The 22,311-nt window shown below is 47.7% G+C and overlaps 1 protein-coding gene across 1 annotated transcript; it reads left to right on the forward strand.

Annotated features, from left to right (window-relative positions):
* Positions 1-3,343: 3,343 nt before the first annotated feature.
* Positions 3,344-22,183, forward strand: LOC126542419 (uncharacterized). The gene is made up of 2 exons (XM_050189482.3): positions 3,344-3,750; positions 18,822-22,183. Exons 1-2 carry the CDS (start codon positions 3,603-3,605, stop codon positions 19,016-19,018), a joined length of 345 nt encoding a protein of 114 aa, XP_050045439.1. The 5' UTR covers positions 3,344-3,602; the 3' UTR covers positions 19,019-22,183.
* Positions 22,184-22,311: the final 128 nt, after the last annotated feature.

Here is a 22,311-nt window from a genome sequence, read left to right on the forward strand (position 1 = left end):
CGGCTGCATGCATATACACGCCTCATAAATGACGCGTTTCGGTGGTTGCAATACGGTGTGTACGGTGCATTGCCTCAATGCTAATCGCAGTGACCTCGGCATTCATCGTTAGATGGGTTCTGCCGGATTTTTTATAAACACCCCACTGAATCTCTACATAACCGTTTTCTAAACAACATATACATTATTCACAGAAGTGTTCTATAGAAATTACGAATGCCTCGCATCACATAGACGTCATGTACAGTTAGAGCCTGCGTTCTTTCTTTTTTTTTTTTGTCATGCAGGCATTCGACCCACCGCGATATAGCTCAGTGGCAATGGCATTGCACTGCTGAGCATAAAGTTGCGGGTTCGATGCCGGCCAAGGCGTTTGCATTCTGATGGGGGAGAATTGCACAGGAATGCTAAGGCACCCTAAGAAATCCAGGGTGGTCGAAATTTATCCGAAGTTCCCATGCACTACGGCGCACCTCATAATCTGATCGTGGTTTTGGCAGGTAAAGCCCCATAATGTATTTTGATGCAAGCCTTCTGGGCACGTAACAAAGATAGGAAACGTCTTTTTAATATATTTTTAGTTTATTTCTGTTTTAGGAATGACGCCATTGATTGGTTGGTTAACTGACTGATCGCAGGAGAGCACTAGAACGCTCTGGGCTCTATTGTGGCCACTCGTGGGCTCTCTATAGCGTGCACCGAAACTTTCAGGCGCTGAATTCACAAAGCATTTTCATTCGTATAATGTCTATCTGGGCTGTTCGCCATCTAGAATGACACGTCCAACATCACCAAAGTCTGGTACTTGCTTTTACGAAAAGTTCTTTAGCGTACCAACCTTTTTTTTTTTTCATTTTTTGCGAGAACGGACCCAGTACACAGGAGCGCTTTTGCTCTCGGCCCCGCGTTTGATCGAATGCGGTGACCGCGTCCAGGAGCCACTCCCGCGACCTCGCTCGTACTCAGCGCACACGAACGGCATAGCCACCGCTGTTGGCCCGAGTTCAGTGGCAGCAAGATTAATCGGCAGACTCGGTGCAGGCGCGCGTGCAGGCGAACGCAGCATGAGACTGGCACACTTCGGGAGTGCATACAGGGCGGCGGTCTTTACACACATCTGCGGCAGTGCGCGCGCCTCTGTAGAAAGTACGCCATTCTTACGTCTCGAAGGTTGTTTTCTTTCGCCCCATAACGGCACACAGACTTTTCTTTTTGCTGCTTGTGTCTTTCTATGGCATAGTGGCTATAGGTAGGTCAGGCATACACCTGTTATACGGCGCAATATATTACTAGCTAGGAATGCACCCTTACTTACAAAGCGTTCGCTGGAGAGGTACCCAAACTAATATTCAACGGTGGACGCTGTCGTGCCGCTGTAATTTGTTTAGACGAGGTGTTTACCGTAACACGGTTCATATTCACTCCGAAATCATTTTGATTACCTGAGGTACTTTAACGAAATAGTTCTACGGAAACCCACAAGGTGGAGTGAGGTAATTGATAAAGGGAAAATTAGACATCCACCCGTTCGTAGCAATTGCTACAAAGGGTTCTGAGGTACTTTACCATGCACCTAAATCTAAGTACACGAGCGTTTTCGCACTTCACCCTTATCGAAATGAGGCCGCCGTGGCCGGGGTTCGATCCCGCGACGTCGTGCTCAGCAGCCCAACGCCATATAGCCACTAAGCAACCACGGCGGGTAAAGGCGGGCTGTTATCTCGCACTCTTTTTCAGCCGTCTTCCCAGAGCTTCGCCGCGTTCTCGTGTACTCGCCGCTAGGCCAAGCGTCCGCCATGGTCAGTGCGCGAAAACCGCTTCAAGCACGAAAGCCCTGGTTGGCTTCCCTCACTTTCGTCCGCATGCACCAGGTCTTCACACGTGCCGCCATTGTCAAGACGAAATTCCCATGCCGCAGCGCGCGTGTGTAACCGGAGGTGACTGGAGGCCGCGCGGCGCGCACTGAGGCTCGCATTGTGTCCCCGTAACGCTCTAGAGTAATTTGGGTCTGGGCAGTCGAACTGTCGTCTTGACCCTCTACAACCTCGCAGCGCCGTGAATATGCGCCACAGAAGCCTGGCTGCGCACGCCAACGACAGCCGTGGCAGTTCAGGTCGCGCGCGCTGTGACCCGCGGGAGCGTTTGACAAAGGCGACTGGCGCATTGTTTGGCTCGAAGAAACGTAGTACTTAGCGGTAGACGCGATAAAGCGCACCGCGCACACGCTACTCGGGTATGTCCGAGCTGGTTTACGGCCCGCACTCCAGGGGGGAACGTGGCACGCATAATTGCCGCGAAAGGCCGCACTCGGACTGGGATCAAGGAAGTGTTGTGAAACAATGAGTGGAGTTTGTGTCTCTCTATGGGCGTCCTTGAGTCCACCGGGCGTGGCTTGTGGCGCTTGCGCGGCACGATAGCAGCTGCTCATGAACGCGGCGGCCAGCTGCTGTCTCCGCCTGTCCGCCAGGAGCCGCCACCGCGAGATCCGGAAATGCGCGACGATGGCGCCTCGCTAACAGCCGTCGATTTGAACTCGTCGATTCTTTAAAATACGGTCCATATCGAAGGTTGAATTTAACGGGCGGTAGTGCACAGCTTCGCGCGTGACCTATACCTACATTTCCCTCTTACTTTTTTACGCGATCGTCTTCGGTGTGAATCTCACCACCCGAAATCAATATAGGCGTTCAGTGTTCCCCCATTCGCGAAACGGCTGTAGCACCATCATTGTGAACGAGGCTTTCTTATGGAAGCCGAACCGTCTCGTCTTTTAATAAGTTTTACTTGGTCGGTGTACATCTTTCTTTGTCACGTAGCACTCGTATTTACAGATACGCCCACGCCAGTCACCTCACTACGGATAGCGTAATTTCCGCACGCTGTGGCGTCTCGCCGGAGTAAATGAAATGAAAGTAACGACGACGCTGAGCACAGTTTTATTTAGTTCTGTAATCTCAAGGCGACAGACGCTTATCGAAAAGAGTACAATAGGACTTTTGCGGGGCATCCACTCTATAACGTTTGCTGGTTCCCTCCCGTTCAGTGTCGCGTTGCATTGATAACGCTCGCTTAGGATGGGCCTTTCTAGCTCCCCGATTTGAATAGGATCGTTATCTAGCAGTAGCAAGCGTCACACGCTATCCGCTCGCACTGCTCTCAGCGGAACGCACGGCTCGCAACTGAGACCAATAGAGCACGCTTTCCTGCAGGCGCGCGAGCACGGGCGCAGGTGCAGCTCCGTCACCCGGCGCCCTCTAAAACCCGAAACGGGTTGCCAGCGATCCGAAAACGAAAGCAGCGCATTCGGTCGACTTCCAGGCCGAGAAAACCACGTGGCGCCGGAGCTTTACGGATAAACGCGTGCATCAATCGCACTTTGTGGTTTCGACTCGCTCGAAAAGCGCGGCTTCGCCGACGAGAAAGCCAGCGTGCGGCTAGCCGCTGCGCGGATTTCGCGCGCCGCGCTTCGATTGACGAGAAAAGAGGAGGAAGAGGAAGGCCCGAGAAGAGCGGAGAGGGTGAGCGTGTGGGTGAGAGAGAGACCCCGGCGGCTGGCGAGGCGGGCTTGACGGCACTGCAGCAAGCCGCGGGTTCTGTCAAAGATGGCGGAGGGCGATGCGTCGTTCGGCGGAAATGCGGACCTCGGGGAAATCGACCTCACGTGGATGGATAAGCTGCGGAAGATGGTCTCCAGTGACGCCGAATGGGAGGCCATCATCCTGAAGAAGATGGAGGAGAAGAGGAACCGAGGTGACTTTCCATTTTCACGACGCGGTGCGGGCCGCTTTGCCGTGGAGCTCGGGGCTCGCATCCTCGGCCTGCGCGTATTGCAGTGCGGCTGGGTGGGAAGGGATGAGTTGTTGGGTCTGCGGCAGTCCAGGTAGCGCTTTTTTTCGTGCGCTCTTACTTTAGTGAGTCGAGAATGTGTCCGCGTAGGCTGCTTGCTGCATCGAGGTGACGTGTTTTGAATGCTTGCGCTCTGTCCTGTCGGTAAAACGTGAGCTCATGACCGCAAACGTGAACGAGAGAGCGAAGAAAAAAAGAAAAATAGCCGGAGCGAAAGCAAAGCAGGCGAGTGGTCACTCCCCGTTTATCACCTGCGCGATAAGGCGACCGCGTTCGAGCGACACGAGCAAGATTTGTGGCGCAATTACATCCGATTGTGACCGCTGTCTGCTTAATAGATGCTTGATTAATGCCCTGTCGCCGCGTTCGATATCGTCTCTCAGTGCAGTAATCGCGAATACACGGTGCAGTCTATCGTCACAACGTCCAAATTCTAACGCAATGTGAGGCCTATTACATCGGTCCATTGCCTTGCGTGAAGTTGGAATAGCAAGGCACATTTGAACAAGTTGAATTATCACGCGCATCATGACGAAGAGCAACCATCCCCGGCAGATTTCGCTTGGAACATGCTGCTTCCGTTCGCTCATACGGCTTATTGCGCGGCTTAGTCGCAGATAATTGCAATGCGTGGGCACGAAGTAGCTTCTGTTTCGAAATTGTCGCAATAACCGCCATTCGATCCAGAACGCACGACGATGCCGAATGAATAGACGCCGGATATAAACAATGTCATTTTATGCCTGACGACCTTCCACTGCGCTTTGCAGACGCAGTTTTAACCGATATCGGAATTACTCAGAATATGTCGAAATTCTGACGCCTCATTTTCCTGCGAGTATGTCACTGTTTCCGTTCTCGATTAAAGAAAAAAGTTAGGAGGATGACTAGAAAGAGTCTCGCCACCTTTCATCTTGCGTAAGATGTCTTGAAGGGCCTAACAAGGTACATATGAAAACATCTATAATGTGCTGTTTGTATGGGTTCCCTCTGAGAAGGAATGTGCCTCGCAAGAGCACACTATGGCTGCATTGCGCTGTCGCATCACCTTGAACTTTATTATAAGGCAGTCCCAGAGAACAGCCCTAGTTGGCCTATATTTCGTCCCGGCGGCGTTCGCGGCATGCAGCTCTTTTCTTAGCCAACGCCCACCAACGCACGCCTGCTTCGTCGGCCCATGCAGTGTTAGTTGTTAGTGGCCTGTCGTGCATCCAATACATAAAACGGCGCAACACCTCGACGCGGCTCGTAGTCTATCCGTTTCTCAGCTGTACGAATGTCGACAGAAAGGTTTTACCCCCGTATAGCCGATTCAAGGCGTAGACGTTTGCCGAAGAATGTTGATCGGTGCCGTCGTGGCATTTAAGGCTCGTATACTATATATACGTGCAGCTGCTCTAGGTATTACTATATATGCGTACATCCCCTTTCTGTCGTCTCCTTTTTTTTTTTTTTTTTTGTACCTTGAGAGACTTATAGCGTGCTGAAGCAAGCAAACTTATACAATTTTTTTTTCTATTTCTCTCTCCTGAGATAAGCAAAGGTTACAAAGAAACGCGAATCTGCGGTTCTGGCTGTGAGGTGACGACGGGTGAAACGACGCTGTTACGAGCATTCATACCGCAAGGCCCCGATTCGGGCGTGCAGGGACACCGATATTAAAACAAAAAGCACAAAATGGGGCGGGGAAAGCGCTGCCGCCATACTTGCAAGGGAATCTTTTCTGGCGACTGGTTTCTGTCAGAGAACGGAATCAGTGGACGCTTCGCTTGCATCCGCCGCCTGGTCATTATCGGGCAAGGCCACGGGTTTCGGCTTACCAACGAAGGCAGATAGATATACGTATACGATGAACGCGCGGTCGCCGAGCTATCTTAAATCTCGAGCATCAGCAAACTTGGCCTTTCTCAGATCCGTGCCTTCTGATAACAACGAACTATTGTCTGCGATACCCAGGCACTGTTGCTTTCTTTAACGATACGCGATGAGCTTCCACGCTCTTTCTGTTCCTTGCAGAGGAGGCGAGGGCGTTAACTGGAGTGGTGACACTTGATATTCAAATTCGTAGGTGTAGACTCGGTTATGACGGCATGCAGCCTCAGCTGCTTCTGCAAGCTACAAATAATGATACCATCGTTTAATGTGAGCACTTGAAAACGCGCGCCGATGCATGCGTAGCCCTGTGACGAAAATGTCACGTATACAAACCGCCAACGCGGGTGCCATGTCATTCAGGTTACTGTAAACCAGTATACTTAGGCTACAGTGAACTTGACTATTTTCTGGCCAGGCGCATGTATTGGTCTCACCCCATTGGTACCGTCGAAGGCCAGTACAGCCAGCGACTCTGACCGCGCACGTCTAGCCACCTTATGCGCCGCTGAATCGGTCCTATCACTTTCATCTCAACTCGACATTTCTCTATATTTCATACAGCATGTGAGTGGTTGTCTACGCTTAGTGAGAACGCTTCATTAATATTCAATCCAGTATTGCTTCGGTATTTTTTCGAGTTTATGTGATAAATGTGTCTTTATACGACGGCTAATGTGTATATATACGTATATATTGATCAGTAGTAATGAACTCTATCAACAATTAGTCTACAGGGCTTCGTAGCAAACTTAAGTTGCTATGAGCACTTGAATGCTATATAGTGTTTTCCCTAAAAGTGGCTAACCCTGCATATGGATTATAGAGATCAGCGCTGTCATTTTCTTCTTTTTTTTTTTCTCCTTCTTTTACCTTGTCATTTTTTTTTTTTTTTTTGAAAGTTGCACATCAGGCGTGGAAAGCTGTCTCGAAACCGTTGAATTAAGCGTCAATGCGAGGCAGAATTGAAGGGTTCATTCGAAGTAAGCGGTGGGCTGCGAATGGCTCAACAACCTCGACGCTCTCAGAATTTCGGTGGCACGACAGTCATGGCGAGGTGCTTGCCCACTACACTGGTAGGTTGGCTGGAATGGCCACCCTACCAGTGTTTCTAGCCACCCTAACACTGGACTGACTAGCGTATACGTGTCTGTAGTGGGCGATAAACTACGTGGTCAACACCTTCGATTGTCGTGATGTCACGTTGGACACGAAGCCATGCTGCACTAACGCGCGCTTTGAGAGTGCATACCTCGTTGGAATGCGACATGTTTTTCTCTAGCTGTCGGCTAGAGAAAAATAAAACGCGATAAAATTTTTGCTATTGATACCCCTTTCAGTGCACTGATCGAATCCACCTGCACTTCGGGAACCGTCATGCAGCAGGCGCATGATATAAAACAAAAAAGCGTGCCTGTCTTGTTGCAAACGACGGCGAAGTTTCGCAAAATGTCTGTCCGACTGATGCGACACGTAGTGGAAGCGAAAAACGCACTGTGGAAAAGTTGACACTGCAATTATGAAAACTGTAATAACCGGCTATTTGGAATCTTTGCATCGCTTGCTCAACCAGTTGCGTGGGTGTAGATTTGGACGAGTTCCTGAGACATAACTTCGCGATACAGCTTGGAACAGAATTGGACACGAACAAACGTTTTGTTTGTAGTGCGTCCAGCCTGGTTAATTGTTAGGGGCCTTCGTGTTCCGCGGTTTATCGTTGAAGTCAACCTGTTGCCCACCGGTTGCTTCGTACACGTTGACCTTTAGGTACGTCATTGACTCCCTCGTCGTTTAAATGACAGGTACTATGTTAAACAAATGGCTGACGTCAAGTGTTTAATGTGAGCAGACAGGGGCCTTAACGTTACAATATTTTTTTTTATAAAGAACGATGAACTCTCCTTAGTCATCCGATTGGTGACGTTTTTCATAGACAGTATGGGCCGACAACAATCCACGAGCCACCACTTGGCACACCCTGTCGCCCATTCTAATATCATTAAAGACGGCATTGCAGTCCAATCAAGCATCGTGCGTCAATCACGCTTGGCGTGGTTGTTCGTTCAGTTAAGCAGGCTAAGGATAGCTAGTTCGAATTGGTGTTGTTACAAGAACATGCAGGAAGCTGGCATGGCGAGAACGCCGGAAAGTGACCGACAAGACTAGGAAATACAACGAGAAAGACATTTCGTCGACGTGGCCTGCATTCACAGGATAGCGCGCAAGTTAGACAATGAAACCCTTGCGATGTGGGTCACAGCACCAAGTTTCTCACAACATCAGCGCACGTGTGAGAAATGGGGCGTAGAGTTCGCCTCAGACGAGGAAGAAAACTGGATTCTTAGCTAGGCAGGAAGACGATTAAATAGCGGTTGAGCTGACCACGTTGCTGTTGCTTGTCCAGTTGTGCCAACAACAATCAGTGAAATGCGACTCGATCGAACGTTGATTCGACGAATCCTCATTTCAGCGATCACTTACAAAACCTGAGTGCCAACACCGAGCTCGCCTATTGTGTATCGCTTAATCGAATGAAGTTCCGCCAGGGCGAACACTTTTGCCGCTAATCGAGGACGTTAGGTCGAGCGAAGAGATCGAGGCACCATTCCCAACTCAACAGATGGCTGTTCGATACCGATAGCTTCATGCTTTAAAAATAGCCGGGCAGGCCTGCTTGATGCTTTTTCAGACTTGAAAAGTAATGAATTAAATGTAATTAATTACTTGTGATCAGTAACATGTATGTATAGCTTTGTAATTGATGGATTGATTTTCTTGCTCGGTAAAGTTTATGTGATTCAATCACTTTCTTTTAGCGACCAATTACATCTAGCCAGTTACTTTCTTGACTAGGAGGGAAAGCTTTGTGGAAAAAAAGAGCTGGCTGATGGGCGAAGTAAGCTGCAACAGGCGACGCAGCTTTGAGCACTTGAATTTGGCGGGACCTACAGTATGTAGCCTCGCGGATGCGCACGTTCAAATCCAGCGCGCTCCGTATTTGCTTCTTAATCTCCGCCAGATGCTGGCCGATGAATTGAACAGGCGCTGCTATATGACTCCATAGCTATGAGGTCCTTAGCGATAGGTATGGCCACTTCAGACGTTGATGCCAGATCCACCACGACGTAGTCTTGTTTTTGTTTTTTTTTTCATCTTTGTATTGGCCTTACATGGAGCGTCTTCACCAAGTTAACTACAAGTTAAAACGCGCACGTGTACGTCAAACTCGCAGAATATCTTGAAAGGTGCGTTGTCCAGGTGATAGTCCGTGCAGTTTCGTCCAAATACAAGAGAAAGGCCATTCGCCGTCTTTGCTTACGTATACCGTCGAGAGTAAAGCCGCGATGTATCGTTGACGTAGAGCCTAAAATCAGACTGAGCAGTCCAGGTTTTTTTCTTTTGTGTGTGTGTGTGTGTGTGTGTGTGTGTGTGTGTGTGTGTGTGTGTGTGTGTGTGTGTGTGTGTGTGTGTGTGTGTGTGTGTGTGTGTGTGTGTGTGTGTGTGTGTGTGTGTGTGTGTGTGTGTGTGTGTGTGTGTGTGTGTGTGTGTGTGTGTGTGTGTGTGTGTGTGTGTGTGTGTGTGTGTGTGTGTGTGTGTGTGTGTGTGTGTGTGTGTGTGTGTGTGTGAGAGAGAGAGAGAGAGAGAGCTCTTGCGACAAACCTGCATGCTGGAATTATTTACGACTGAAGTTCGGGCTCCTCAAGCTGCGCGTTCCGCCTTCTTGTGCGAAATTAACAAATATTTTCGTTCATTTCCACGAACTTTTGGTCACCGACAGGCCACATCCGCTATTACCTCCATTATAGCAAAGCTGGCTTGTTCTTTGGAACCGCCATAGCGTGCCAACTACTTTGTGTATACCAGCCCGGTTTGTCTTGCGCTAAGTTGAGCGAGGGCACTCGGACGCCTCTGTTAAGCTTATTCAGCGCGCTGATTAGGAGGAATGGGTGGGCCGATCCCGGATATATCTTATGGCCTCAACGGATAAGCTGAGCCCCAAAGTATCTCTAACTGCTGTCGCACTGAAAAATATGCAGCGAGTAAGACAGGAAGGAGGGAAGGAAAACCATTTGATTTAGTTCAAACTATGCCACAGTTCACTTTGTCCACTGTCCATAAATACGGTTTGTTTGTCGTTAAAGACCAGCGCGCCACGCGTTCCGTTTCTCTACATCAGCGCAGTGCGCCGGGAAGAAGAAGAAAAGATAGCGTGATGTCGAGGACTGGATTATCTCGAACTAACGGCGTCGTTCGAATAGAACCGCAATTCTCATATTAAAGCTGGACGGCAGCACTAAAGGGTAGGCGCAGGCCCGTGCTTTGGCACCCCCTTGTGCGTCCAAATGTATGGAATCTGAAACTCTATTTGGTGACGTTCGCGAATGCATACCGATATTGATCTCCGCTTGCAAACGGATTTGCTTTTCGCCTATATTTTTCGTTCCTTTCTTTTCTTCTTTTCTTGCGCGCGCGCAGACGATGTGCAGACTCAGTAATAATCGATGCGAGAGATGACCCGCGGAAGGGAACGGGGGCAGATCGATAGACGTTGCTGGTAACCGTTATCCCTTAAAGAGCTTATAAAAGTGCCGCGCGCCGTTTATTCCGAATGCGAGTTGCGGCGCGTACGACTTTCGGGAGAAATTATGACAATAATTTCGCGCGCGGGTACTTGTAACGTCTCCACTCATACAGCGAACTCGCTTACAGCGAACAGTTTTCCATCACCGAACGAATTCTACGTGGAGGTTATACGTGAAGCCTAGTGCGGGACGCAGACTAGCGACGACCTCGTTAGGCTATAGGTTATGTTATGGTATACCACGGAATATGGGAAACGAATATCCGACCAAGACGAGCAGGGAAAGAAAGCGCTGCCAACTTTCACACCCGAAGGTTACGAGCCGCGTTTAAATGAACGCGACAGTAGCGTATCGCATTTTCTAGGGCATCACGCGCTATTACCGTACGACAGCGCTTACATGTGGCGCATCCCCCCCTTCGTCCCAAAGATCCGGAATCTTGTTTCCGGCGAGCGCGTTTCAGTTCAGAGCACACGCCGGCAGCCGCCTCAATTTTCCTCTCTCCCGCGATGCGATAAGCCAGCGCTCTCTCTTTTTTCTATTTTTTTTTAAATATTCACCGCGCGAGACCATTTACCCATCTCGATATACCCTCTTCGGAGCGTTAATGAGATTTTCCTTCCTGTAGCGCCTCACCGCCGTTCACATAGTTACGATGCGCTAAAAGTTCGCTGCGATGCGCCACTGTCGCATTCATGCAAACGCGGTTACGGAAGAGCTTGTTCAATGCGCGTTGGATTTCCTGACCGTTACTTCAGGTCTTTTTATTTTTCAAATTTCTAGTTCGTTAATTTACACATCGTGCCGGGCTTTCCATGCCCGGCATGACGCACTCTGAGTGCACTGTGCGATCGCGTGACCTCAGCTGCCGAAATATCGAGTAACGTGTCGCATCAGCATGTATTCGGCGTGGTAGACTATACAAGCAGCGAGTATTAAAAAAAATTAATAAATTCTACCGGGTTCTTTACGTGCCAACACTACGATCTGATTGCGATTGAGGTGCACGCCGTGGTGGGGGACTTCGAATAATTTTGACCCCGGATTCTTTTAACGTGCACCGAAATCTAAGTGCTCGAGCGCTTCTTTTTGCATTTCGCTCCCGTCGAAATGCGGCCGGGTATTGAAGCCGCGTCTTCGTGCTTATATATCAGCGCAACGCCCTATAACCGCTATAAGTCACCACGGCGGATGGCGAGCTTTTGTACGGCTCGGCGAAATTTGACAGCGCGATCATTGGCTCGGTGAACTTAAGATTTCTTGCATAAAGCAGGCGTTTGGCGCGCATAAGATGGTGCTTCTACCGCGCCTCATTGTCTTCGTTCGTGAAAGAAGAAATTCGCGTTCAGCTGAATGCAGCACGAAGCTGGAAGCAATGCGTCTACAGTCTTTTTTTTTTTTTTTTTTTTTTCAGCACAAGCTACGAACGTTTCTAAGGAACTCTCCCTTGTCCGTTGGATATGAAACTCGGCACCACCTCTTTTTTCGCTGTATTCATTTGGTGCCGTAGTTGTCAGCACGAAGGCAAATTTATAAAAAAACAAAGCAGGCGTTGTGAATTAACAACGTTTATAAGACAGGGTGCTATGCGTTGAACTTCAACGGACGGGCTGTGGTGAATCCGTGGCCGCGGCGTCCTGCTATTGAGCTGTCCAAGTCGTGGGTTGTGTTCTCATCCACGCTGTCTGCATTCCGATGTGTGTGTGTGTGTGGGGGGGGGGGGGGGGGGAGGCAGCATGCATAAATGCACATGCACCAAAACCGAGCTTTGGGTGCGCAAAAAATTTTTATCCGGTGCCCTCCCTCTATTCGGCGTCTCTCATAGCCAATGCCAATGCTTTGAAAACATGTTACCCAACCTTATAATGTGCAAACGAATATCTTGTAATGTGCGGCAAACATCTTGTCTGTCTGTTTTCTTTATTGAGTGAGGGGGGTGGAAAGGGGGTGCAGTGTTGTGAGGTCTTTCTTCAGTTTGATTCATTCTCGCGCGAGGAAATATACAGCATGATGCATGCAGTCAGGCAAATTGTCATTCTGTCATACAGTGTGCGGTCATGCCGCTACGACATTGTGTAGGCGAGCACAAGGTCGCGACTTAGATTTCGAGCCGCAGTGTAACCGTACGTATGCATGGGGGGGCGGTACGTGAAATCGTTTGGGAACTGCAGTTAGAGAACTCCAGCCGGTCAAAACTGGTCTGCAGTGTTCTGCACGGCGTTTCTCGGAAAATTTGTACAGAATAATAATTATCTTTATTGATCCGTTTGCATCGTCCCTGTTCACTTCTAACTTATGACAAGCTCGTTCCGCAAAGTCTCTGAGACACTACGTCTGTCGCTTCGTGTGCGCACCGTACTGGCAGGAGCGAGCTCAGCCAACACATGTGCACGGGAACCTGTACCGTGGCATCACGATATTATATAGGCAGCCGCCCGTAACAACACGGAGACGCTTGCCCTGAAGACAGCATGCAGCCTGGAGGGAAAAGAAGAAATAAAAAAGGCGAGTGGGGGGGGAGCTAACGTCAGGTCTTCGCAATGCCTCTGACGCCGTTCTGTCCCCACTTTCATTCACCGAATGCGCGCATCACGCATTGAACCATGCGGAACAACACGCTGTGTAGGACACCGTATACGCTGCTTGGTTCGTGGTACAAGTTTGAGTGCCGCACAAATTGAGCACCGAGCGGCCAACGGCATCACATTGTAGTCGAGCCGTATTGTGCCAGGTTTCGTATCCAACAGCTAAAAAATAAGCTGTTTGGGAAATTTTAGATGCTCTCTCGACACCTGAGGACATAAGGGTCGGCTGGGAGAATACGAGTCTGAATATGTCGGAATGGGTTGTGATAGCGCCGAACGTGACATTACTATAAAACACAGAGTAACGGAAAGCTGCGGTGCTTAGCGGCGAATGAATTAATTAATTAACGAGGGAACGAACGTTGATCGTTTAATTTAATTTACGTTTTAATTGGACTCTAAAGAGAAACACGACATCAGTTCAGACAGATAAAGTAGTATTTGAAAACTCTATTTTTGTCAACTTCGCGATAATAAGTTGATTAATAGAAGAGAAAATGAAGGTCATTTTAATTTTGCGCCAGAACCCCGCGCTCGTACGTCGATCTGACGTCACGGATTTCAAAGTTTCTTTTTTCTTCTTTTTAAATATGGGCCCAGTCGGCTCAGTAAAAGTTGCAGAAACTTGCCATGTTCGGTCTTCGGCTCTTTTGGAACACAATGTTGTCAACTTTTACCGATAACCGTTTTAACTATAGGCCCTAGCATGCAGATGCTGTGAAAACCCACGACGTCGCGGCTAATTGGCGTGGTAGCTTCAAGGCGCCGTCGCCACCTGTGTTGCCTTCTCTGGCTTACCAAGACTCTTCTCGCGGTAAGAGTAAAATTTTAGAAGGGTAATTTACTAATACAGGTACAATAAGTTTTCTCTTTAGCGTCCCTTTAAGAGGTTTTGCTTAGCGACTCACATCCGCGCTTAGTTGGACGCGGCATGCAAAACGCAGCATGTACTCGGATTTCGGTGCACGTTTGAGGAAACTAAGTCATTTTAATTTACTCTTCACCCCTACCACTGCGGCTTCTCTATCAGTCAATGTTGTGCCTCGGGACATCAGAACCGATTGAAACTGAGTAATGCTTCACGTAAGTATAGCACAAAAGGATAAAAAGGTGAAACAAAAAATAGCTACACGCAGTGTCGTGTTGCCTTGTTCGGTTTTAAGCATGAATGTAGAACAACTTGCCGAGCTAGTTCAGATAGAGAGAAAGAGAGATGGGCCAGTCATTTCCAGGAAAGCAAGAAATGAGGCTAGTTGGGCCGATATCGTGAAAGCTACGCTTAGTAACTGTGCATAGCAGCAGGCACACACGAGAACGAAGCAGCACACACGTGGGGCTACGTGGAGGAAGAGGAGTTACGATGAGGAAGAAGTGCCTGTATACGAGTCCACTACGTTTCGGCATCTCTTAAGCCGTGTGTCTAGTGGAGTAGCTTGTAAAAAGGCTAGAGCAGCCCTTATAACCGCAGCTGAGCTATTTGCGTCAGGCTAAAGGCCCGAAATAAGTCATCAGACTGCTATCGACGTGCGCGATCGGAGAGACTGCATATTCTGCCATTCTCGCGCGTACTTGGGTCAAACGCGCGCAGAACACGTGTACAAGTGCTTCTGGCACGTGGCTGTGTTTACAATTTGGACCAGTGTCAGTGCAACGTATGAGGTGTTAACTAATCCATGCTCTTAAAATAAAGCAGAAGCTGAAGTAGTGTTCTGTGTTAACGCTATGGTCGCAGTGCATCCTAATCATTCGCATATTTTATGTGCAATGCGCGACGGAGAAATTCAAGGAATATCCAGTTATAGTAAACCCTCACTACACACACATATATATAATATAAATTCGAAATATATATCGAGACAGAAAATTTAATTTGTTATAAACGGTTTCGTTAAAAGCGCAGTAGCTATAAGAGAGTCGTAGTAACGCGGGATGTGGTACGCTTCAACAGCCTGCGAGTTCATTGAAACAAAGTCGCGCACGACTGTGGCGACAATAACAGTAGCGAAATTCCGCTGACGCCCGCGAACAGCTGCCTCGTCTGTCGGTCATCATTACGTGATAAAATTGGTTAGTCACAAGGAGCCGCCACCACGTGGTGGGATGACCTCGGTAACGATCTTTGCCTCGGCAGGTTAGCGCGAAGAAACGCAAATTGTCACCATGTATGCCGCACCAAAGCGGTCCCGTGCGGATTTCCCGCTTCGCGCATCCTACTAAACGGAGTCCGGTGCTACTGCACTTCGAATAATTTGATCCGAAATACACGCTCTGCTGTCGGGTCCGCGAAATAATTCGAGTAAACCGATATATCGAATAAAGCGATTTGGTTATAACGAGTATTTACTGTATATACGTTCGTCTTGCGTAACTCTATGGCTGCGGGTCTCCTCGTCGCTGTGCCTAATTCTATGCCACACTTCACTGCGTTTCCCATCATTTAATTGGCATCCATTATGTCACTTATATTAACGGACTACGAGGCAGTTAGTTTCACTACGCATTGCACGACCTATACCAACTCCACATACTTCCTATCTGTAACATCGCCTACCCGTGTTTCGTTTCTAATGCACTGTCGTCTTTGTCGATAGTTGGGCGGTCATTTCAACTTTCTTCCTTGGCCTCCATGTTTCGGCCCAGTAGATTAGTATAGCGTTGGCAGAACAGAATTACTCATCAGTTCGTTTTAACGACGTTGGTAAGCTGCAGTTTCTCACTCGGAACCGCCTGCCACGCCTGCTGCATCCCATTTTTACGCACCGGGGGCGCATACTTATGTAACGAACGCCGGAGTGGCGGGCAAGGGTGAGCGGCCTCCCGGAGTCGCCTTCACCAAGAAGCGACCAGTAACGTGAAACTGCGGGCCACGTGGCCGTGACATCGGCGCTCACACGCGCGAGTCTGCGTGGGGCACTAAATATAGCGTCGCGTGCCGGTTCCCTTTTTTTTTTCTTTTTCTACGCTCGAACTCGTGACGCGGCAGCCGCGACTCGTCTAGAACTGAAGTGTGTCCATGCATGTTCGCCCGTGTGTTCGACGGCTTCCTTTCTTTCACGACCAGCTACCGTTAACGCCCGTCGGTTCAATTTCATTCGCTTTGTCTGTGAATAGAGCACTGTGTACTTTGTCTTACTAGTTCTGTGCACTGCTGTGGAAGGCACAGTGCGTGGGTGAAGAATGAAATACGACAAAAACCGTGAGCGACCATTCGCGCTCTCTTTAGGCAATTTATTCAATACCCTCACCGGAGAGAGTGACGGTGTACAGGCTTCTCTTATAACCCGCCATGCATGCATGTCACACGCACCGTGACCCAATTACTTGCGGGCTGCTGCCCGGTGGCAGATTCACACAGTGCGTATTCCGCAAAGTGTATCCTTCGCAGCGATTACGTTTCATTCACATATGGCTCAATGTACAAGCAGTCAAACCACGCGCTACGTGAACACTCCTGCATATATGCGTCACTCCACTGCATGGCTTTCCGTGTCTTGGTTGTGCATGCAGTCACTGTAATCCCATATCACCATCAACGTACAGTGTAGTGGAGGCTAAAAACAATGGAGCGTACCACTGTTATGGGTAACAGCTAATTATTGTTCAGGTTAATTTAGCCTCGGTTCCTTTTACGAAGGAAGTAGTGATTCATGTGACACTTGAATATAATTAGATTAGAATGCACGCCTTCACGTGAAACTTAAGCTGCTCTCATTGCTGGAACATTCAGAGTGCCTCAATACCACGTCTCTGGCATCGAGGCACCCGAGGAATATTAAAGATGTATTCCGGGCCCCCTAGAAGTTGACGGCGGAGACTGTTTTTCTCTGTTTTTCCCCTGAAATTACAATTCCAGGGTTCATTGCTGTAATCTATAACTGCACGCTAGCTGTTTCTAGTAACGCAGAACCATGACTGTTTTCGTGTGCGCCTTTCTTCACCATCGATGCCCCGTTTGCCGGTGCTGGACACTGCGGTCAATTCTCACCATTGAATCTTATGCCCCGATGCATTAGGTCCTCTTACTGCTCAGGTTCAGTACCGGTTGATGTCATTCATTATTTGCTTACCGTTTCCAAGCTAGCGGTCTGGGTCAGATAGAATTTTTTTTAATAACACACAGGCAATCGCCTGCAAAACGAAGGCTCTCTTTAGAGAAGGCGGGCTTTGCCGCACAAGGTTTCTTATAGCGGAGAAGCCAGCTTTGATTAACGTTAGCTAGCGGAGCTACATGGACAGTTTCTGAAGCCCGTCGCGAGTGTACCATACACACGCTATCGCATCTAAGGCCCTAACTTTGTAACTGTGCACAGCAGCAGACATATTCCTTCCGCGGCGCTAGTCCGCGCAACAGTTGTCAGGCGATGTCCGCAGTGTTAATTCATGATTGGGGAGCCTGGTGCATACAGGATGCACGATCGTTCGTTTGGCTTACGATGCAAAAAAAAAAAAAGAAAAAGAAAGCGGCTAAGCACCGGTTGGGACGGTCGCCGGATGTAGGCGCCAAACTACCGGCGGGACAATCCCGGAGGCAGTTTAATGAATGGTATGTGTGGGCTGATCCTGATATGCCAGCGCACGGTGTTCTCGCAAAGGTAGTGATACGCCTAACACCAGGCACCAAAATGACGGATAAGTGTGGCATAACTGGCGGGTGAGAACGATGGATCGAGGAAGAAGGAGGCAGCAGAAAGTTGTGACGTCGAGAGGCGCGTGTGCGGCTGGCGCGTTGGATCGCGCAATGCTCTTCACTACATTGCGTTCTATGTATATAGGCGGCTTAACCGACTGCTGGTTCGCATAGGTATGTGCGCGTGGTTACATGCTGTGCGATAGGTATGGTCAGCGTGTAGCGCGTTTAAATAGCTTCATGGTATATGTTATATATAGCAATAGCCCGCACGTGTACTTCATGTGTTAAAGTAAAAAAAAACACAAAAATTACCGACGATTACGATACTCCCTAATGCGAAATTTGAGCACAGCTCTATACGTGTTTTCGTTTCACATTATATTGAGGCAAAGAATTTGAGAGAGGCATGTAACAGAATCGGTGGTCGTCGCCAATCTGATCTGCGGGTGAAACGCGTTGGCTTTTATACATGATTCGTCGAAGGTTCCAGTGTAATCGCTGGTGCCGTGTGCCTTTCAGAAAGTACTGCACGATTCGCGTCGCGCACACAATCAGATTACAAAACAATCGCAAACTATCACAATAGAAATAAGCGCGAACGAGGCCAAACCAAGCAAACCAAACGAGCGCAAGCGAGATCTGACGCGAGGAGACGATAGTACGAAACGAGCGGTATGGCTGAGACCAGTTACGAGCATGCATCGAGCGGTTGGGCGGGTCCGCGTGACACCAGGAAGTCTAGTCTGTGTTTCGACCTAGTGGACATTTCCATTTTGTCTGCTATTGAAGTGCTGATTGGCTGAAGCACATGTCTCCATCTGTCACGTACCCAAGCCCAGCCAATCAGAACTTCAGCAGCAGACGAAATGGGCATGTCCACTCGGAATACCCCTCTTCCCCCTACCCCAATTTTCCTCGCGCACGTCACTGAAGGGGCCGCTCTCATTGGTCTCCGCCGTTCACGGCTCGCGTCTTTCATATCCCGCTCCGCGTTCGCTCTTTCATTCCTCGCTGTGCTCGTTCGCGCGGTTACGTCGCTGACGCTCACCGCAGGAACGGCCGCCTAGGAGCTGCGCTATAAACAGCTGTCATTGTGCTCCTGTTGACTACACACCGCGTAGACTTGTAGACAGCAGCAGTAGATTATGTCATACCTCAAATGATTACAAGGTAGCGGAATACATATCCGGACGTTGATAGATAATTATCAAATTATAGGATTTTGCAATGCTACCGCACTATGGTCACTCAAGTAGAGCATGAGGACGCATGCTTTTCTTCACATTTTTCTCTTCGAATTCGCAGAGATGGGCATCGAGACACAAGAGGAACAGCCGTCGATGCTGGCCTCTGTGGGTGGCCTCTTCAGCAAGATCAAGTCTTACATCCCAACGCGTAAGGGTGGCGCCGACTTCACTACCGCTACTGGAGCGCAGGGAGGACCCAATACAGACAACCAGACTGCCGTTGACGGCAGCAGAGAGGTCATGGAATCCCAGTAGAACCGTGTGTGAGGGCACTGGCTCTTGAGGCCGCATTCCACGAAGAGCCTCACTCCAGCACTGTTCCTTTACTTGCTCGTGGCGGTAACCAGCGACCGGCAGGAGCCATTCGTCTCAGCATGTCGGCTGCTCACCCGGTGACTGACACTGTGCACCGTCGGTTATGCAGCATGGACAACCCGTAGAGAGGTAGAAGCGTATTACTTGAACATGGAATCTGGCTAGTGTACTCTTCCTCGTTTTCTCTTTTCTTTCCAACCTTGTTCCAAGCAGGTTTGGAGTTTTGTTTGCAAGTGCAATTCGCAGATGAGCATTTGACCACTGCAGGCAAAGGAGAAGGGATTTACTAACATTTCTTTTTCCTTGAAGTACTTGTCCCGGATGCACGGGTGTGACGTTAGTCTTACAAAGGTGTCACATTTTCTTTTTCCGTTTTGTGTTTTCTAGCTCTTATTTTTCAATTAGCTTTTGTTATTGCATAAATTCAAGATTATTGCAATTCAGAACCTGTGTGGAGTACGCTCATACTGTCAACAGCGGAAGATAATAGTTTAATATTGCCGTAGCAGTCAGCAACACATTTAAGCATATGCTACAGAGGATGAGTAAGCAGCACCATATTAGGTTATTTCAACCAGTCCCAGATTTTCAAAAATGCACACAAGTAAAACTAGGTCAAATAAATGTTGTTCTGCAGGCCTTACAGATTAAGTGCTTCATGAAAGTCGCAAAGATGAATGGTACTGGGATTTACCACAGCCGTTGCCATGAACGATCATGTGCTCCAGTCTTGTTTCATACGGATGCAACACTAGAAGTGCTGTAAAATGTGTCTGTCTCACCAAAAGACAATCCCCATTCTGACAAGTTCTGTGCACATTGTCAGCATACAACGAGCAAAACGTAAAGAAAGATGTAATAACCAATGCTGAAAATGGCCTGTGCTATCTGTAATACTGCCACTTTCAAAAGGCCAACTTTGTTTTTTATCCACAGCCACAATATGTTGTCCTGGTGTGACCCCCATTATGGATGTTATGTTTATTTGCTGCAAATGTATGTAGTATATCTTTGTGAATATCATTTGCAACCAACCATGTCTGCACATAAGCTTGTATAGAGTTTATATGGTAGCTTGCTTGCAATCATACAAGCAGTCTCATGTGACCGTTTTCTTTGTTTCCTTTTCGATAATGACTGGTTCAGAATTGAGGAACTCTGTGTAGATATGGTTGTGAACTTTCATGGAAATACACTGTGATGTTTGAGATTATGTTTACATTTATGTGGCATACTATAGCTGAGTTTAGTTAATACGAACTGGCCCTTTCTGATGAACTGTTAGTAAGTGCCCCTGTTGGTCTAGTAGTTATCATGAGAATAATGTAGCAATGAATAAAATAGACAATAGACATTCTCATAAGGAGTGAACTTCTATGCTGAGGCATTCAACTTTCACAGACAATGGTGTGTCCTCAACAAGCGTAAGACTGCATGCAAGAAGTGCCTGAGCAGATTGATAATGTAATAATTATGCTGTACACAGCAACAGAGGTAACTTTACATTTCGTTAAGCAAGTAGTGCTGTGGAAAATATTTTTTTTTCCAATGTAGTGCAAAAATCTGTTGATAATTGCATGTTGTGTGTCATTTCCTTTAGTAAATGTACCAGCCATGAACTTTGTAATCAGTTATCTGTAGCGCTGTCTGCCTGCTAAATTACATAATCACTGTATTTACAAAATGAGAACCTAGTCACCTATAATGCATATCAACTTTTTGTTTGTCCTTCTTTTGCTTAGGCTGTAGCATGTACAAGTGAGTGATAAAACCCGGTGATGGAATAGTTTTTGGAGCACAAAATCCTACTGTATTTTTGAAGCATAGGTGACACAGGGATGAGAAATAAGCATGAACACCGACTTCAAGCAACCACATGGCTATATATGGAGAGTAATTGCAGACTTTCACACATTTGAAGTCCATTGCTTGTAGTTGCATGCCAGATCTGCAAGCAGAACAATTCTAAGTCAACATACCCAGAGATTGGTAAGTGAGATTATTGAAGCTGCAGAGATAGCCAGGCAACAATAGCTCAGTGCCTATGCAGTCCATCAATTGCACTGGCAAAAAAGGAACCTAAGCTTTGAAGTGCAGTATCTCGGTCATGTCCCAACTTATGCTTCACGCAATAATCATGTTCAAAGGTCTTTCACTACTGGTGCTTCGCGAATGTTATTTAATCGCTCTTGCCCCGTAAACAACTTCAGTCTGTGAAGGTCATGTGATTGCTCTCCCTATATCAGTATGTGGCCTTTATGAAATAAAGGTTGTTGGTAGTCGGAGCTCTCACTGTCTGTTCTCCTAGCCCATGCGTGTGTCACTGTGAAAAGCACTGTAAGAATTGCCATCAAGCCCGCCTTAACATGTTAAACAAAATCCTAAATTCATTATGCAAAGCCCCTGATGCAAGATGTGTAGGGCTGACACAGTGAGCCTTCAACTGCCTAAAGAACGATTGAAACTTTCATGCTGTGATGGGGTATCTGATGCAGCTGTCGTTTCTGGAAACGCTAACTCCATGTGTATTACTACATGTATACCAATTACACATGTATTTCTTGGAATAGTACCTGTCCTGTAGCTATTGTACTCTTGACAGCAAATACTGTTGTCTCCTAGAAACTCTTTCTCATGACGAGTCTGTGCTGCTGCTCTTCTGTATTAAGTGGTGACACTGAAGTTAGCAATGTCTGTCCATACTCTCAACGAAGAATACTTAACTTTTATCAAGTGTATAACGGTGAGCATCAACTATAGCACAGTCAGTAGTCAGGGTTTTAGACTAGAAGCAAAGAAAGAATGGGTGGTGCTGATGTCTCTTTGTGTATTCAGACATCTAAGCAGAGTGCTTTATGCGAGTTCACTATTAGTGGTGCAGCCTATTTTCAATAGGACTCAAATACTAGTCATGTTTCTTGTTCCTTGCCTTAATCGTTGACATCTATCAGTGTGACTAGTGCTCTCTGTATTATAAGAAAGGGTACTTCTCATGAAATAGATTTATGCATCTCGTTCTTTCATAAATGTCTGTGCTACATTCTCCTTGGGATGTATTTAGCAGGATTGTTTTATTTCAATAAAAAACTATGTGACGTTAACAGATATGCACACTTTTCTTTGAAGAAAATAATCTTTACGGTTAGCTGACAGTGATGTAAACACTCTTAATTCACCATGAAGCTGAAGCACTATCATCACAACTACCACAGAGGAAAAACTATACATGCACA

This window comes from Dermacentor andersoni, chromosome 2 (assembly GCF_023375885.2).
Source record: "Dermacentor andersoni chromosome 2, qqDerAnde1_hic_scaffold, whole genome shotgun sequence".
Taxonomy (NCBI): Eukaryota; Metazoa; Arthropoda; class Arachnida; order Ixodida; family Ixodidae; genus Dermacentor; species Dermacentor andersoni.

Bases quoted from the DNA above. Each gene is read 5' to 3' on its own strand.
- LOC126542419 (XM_050189482.3), top strand. From the start codon at position 3,603: ATGGCGGAGGGCGATGCGTCGTTCGGCGGAAATGCGGACCTCGGGGAA. The intron at 3,751-18,821 runs GTGACTTTCCAT...TCGAATTCGCAG, and splicing joins GGAGGAGAAGAGGAACCGAG to AGATGGGCATCGAGACACAA.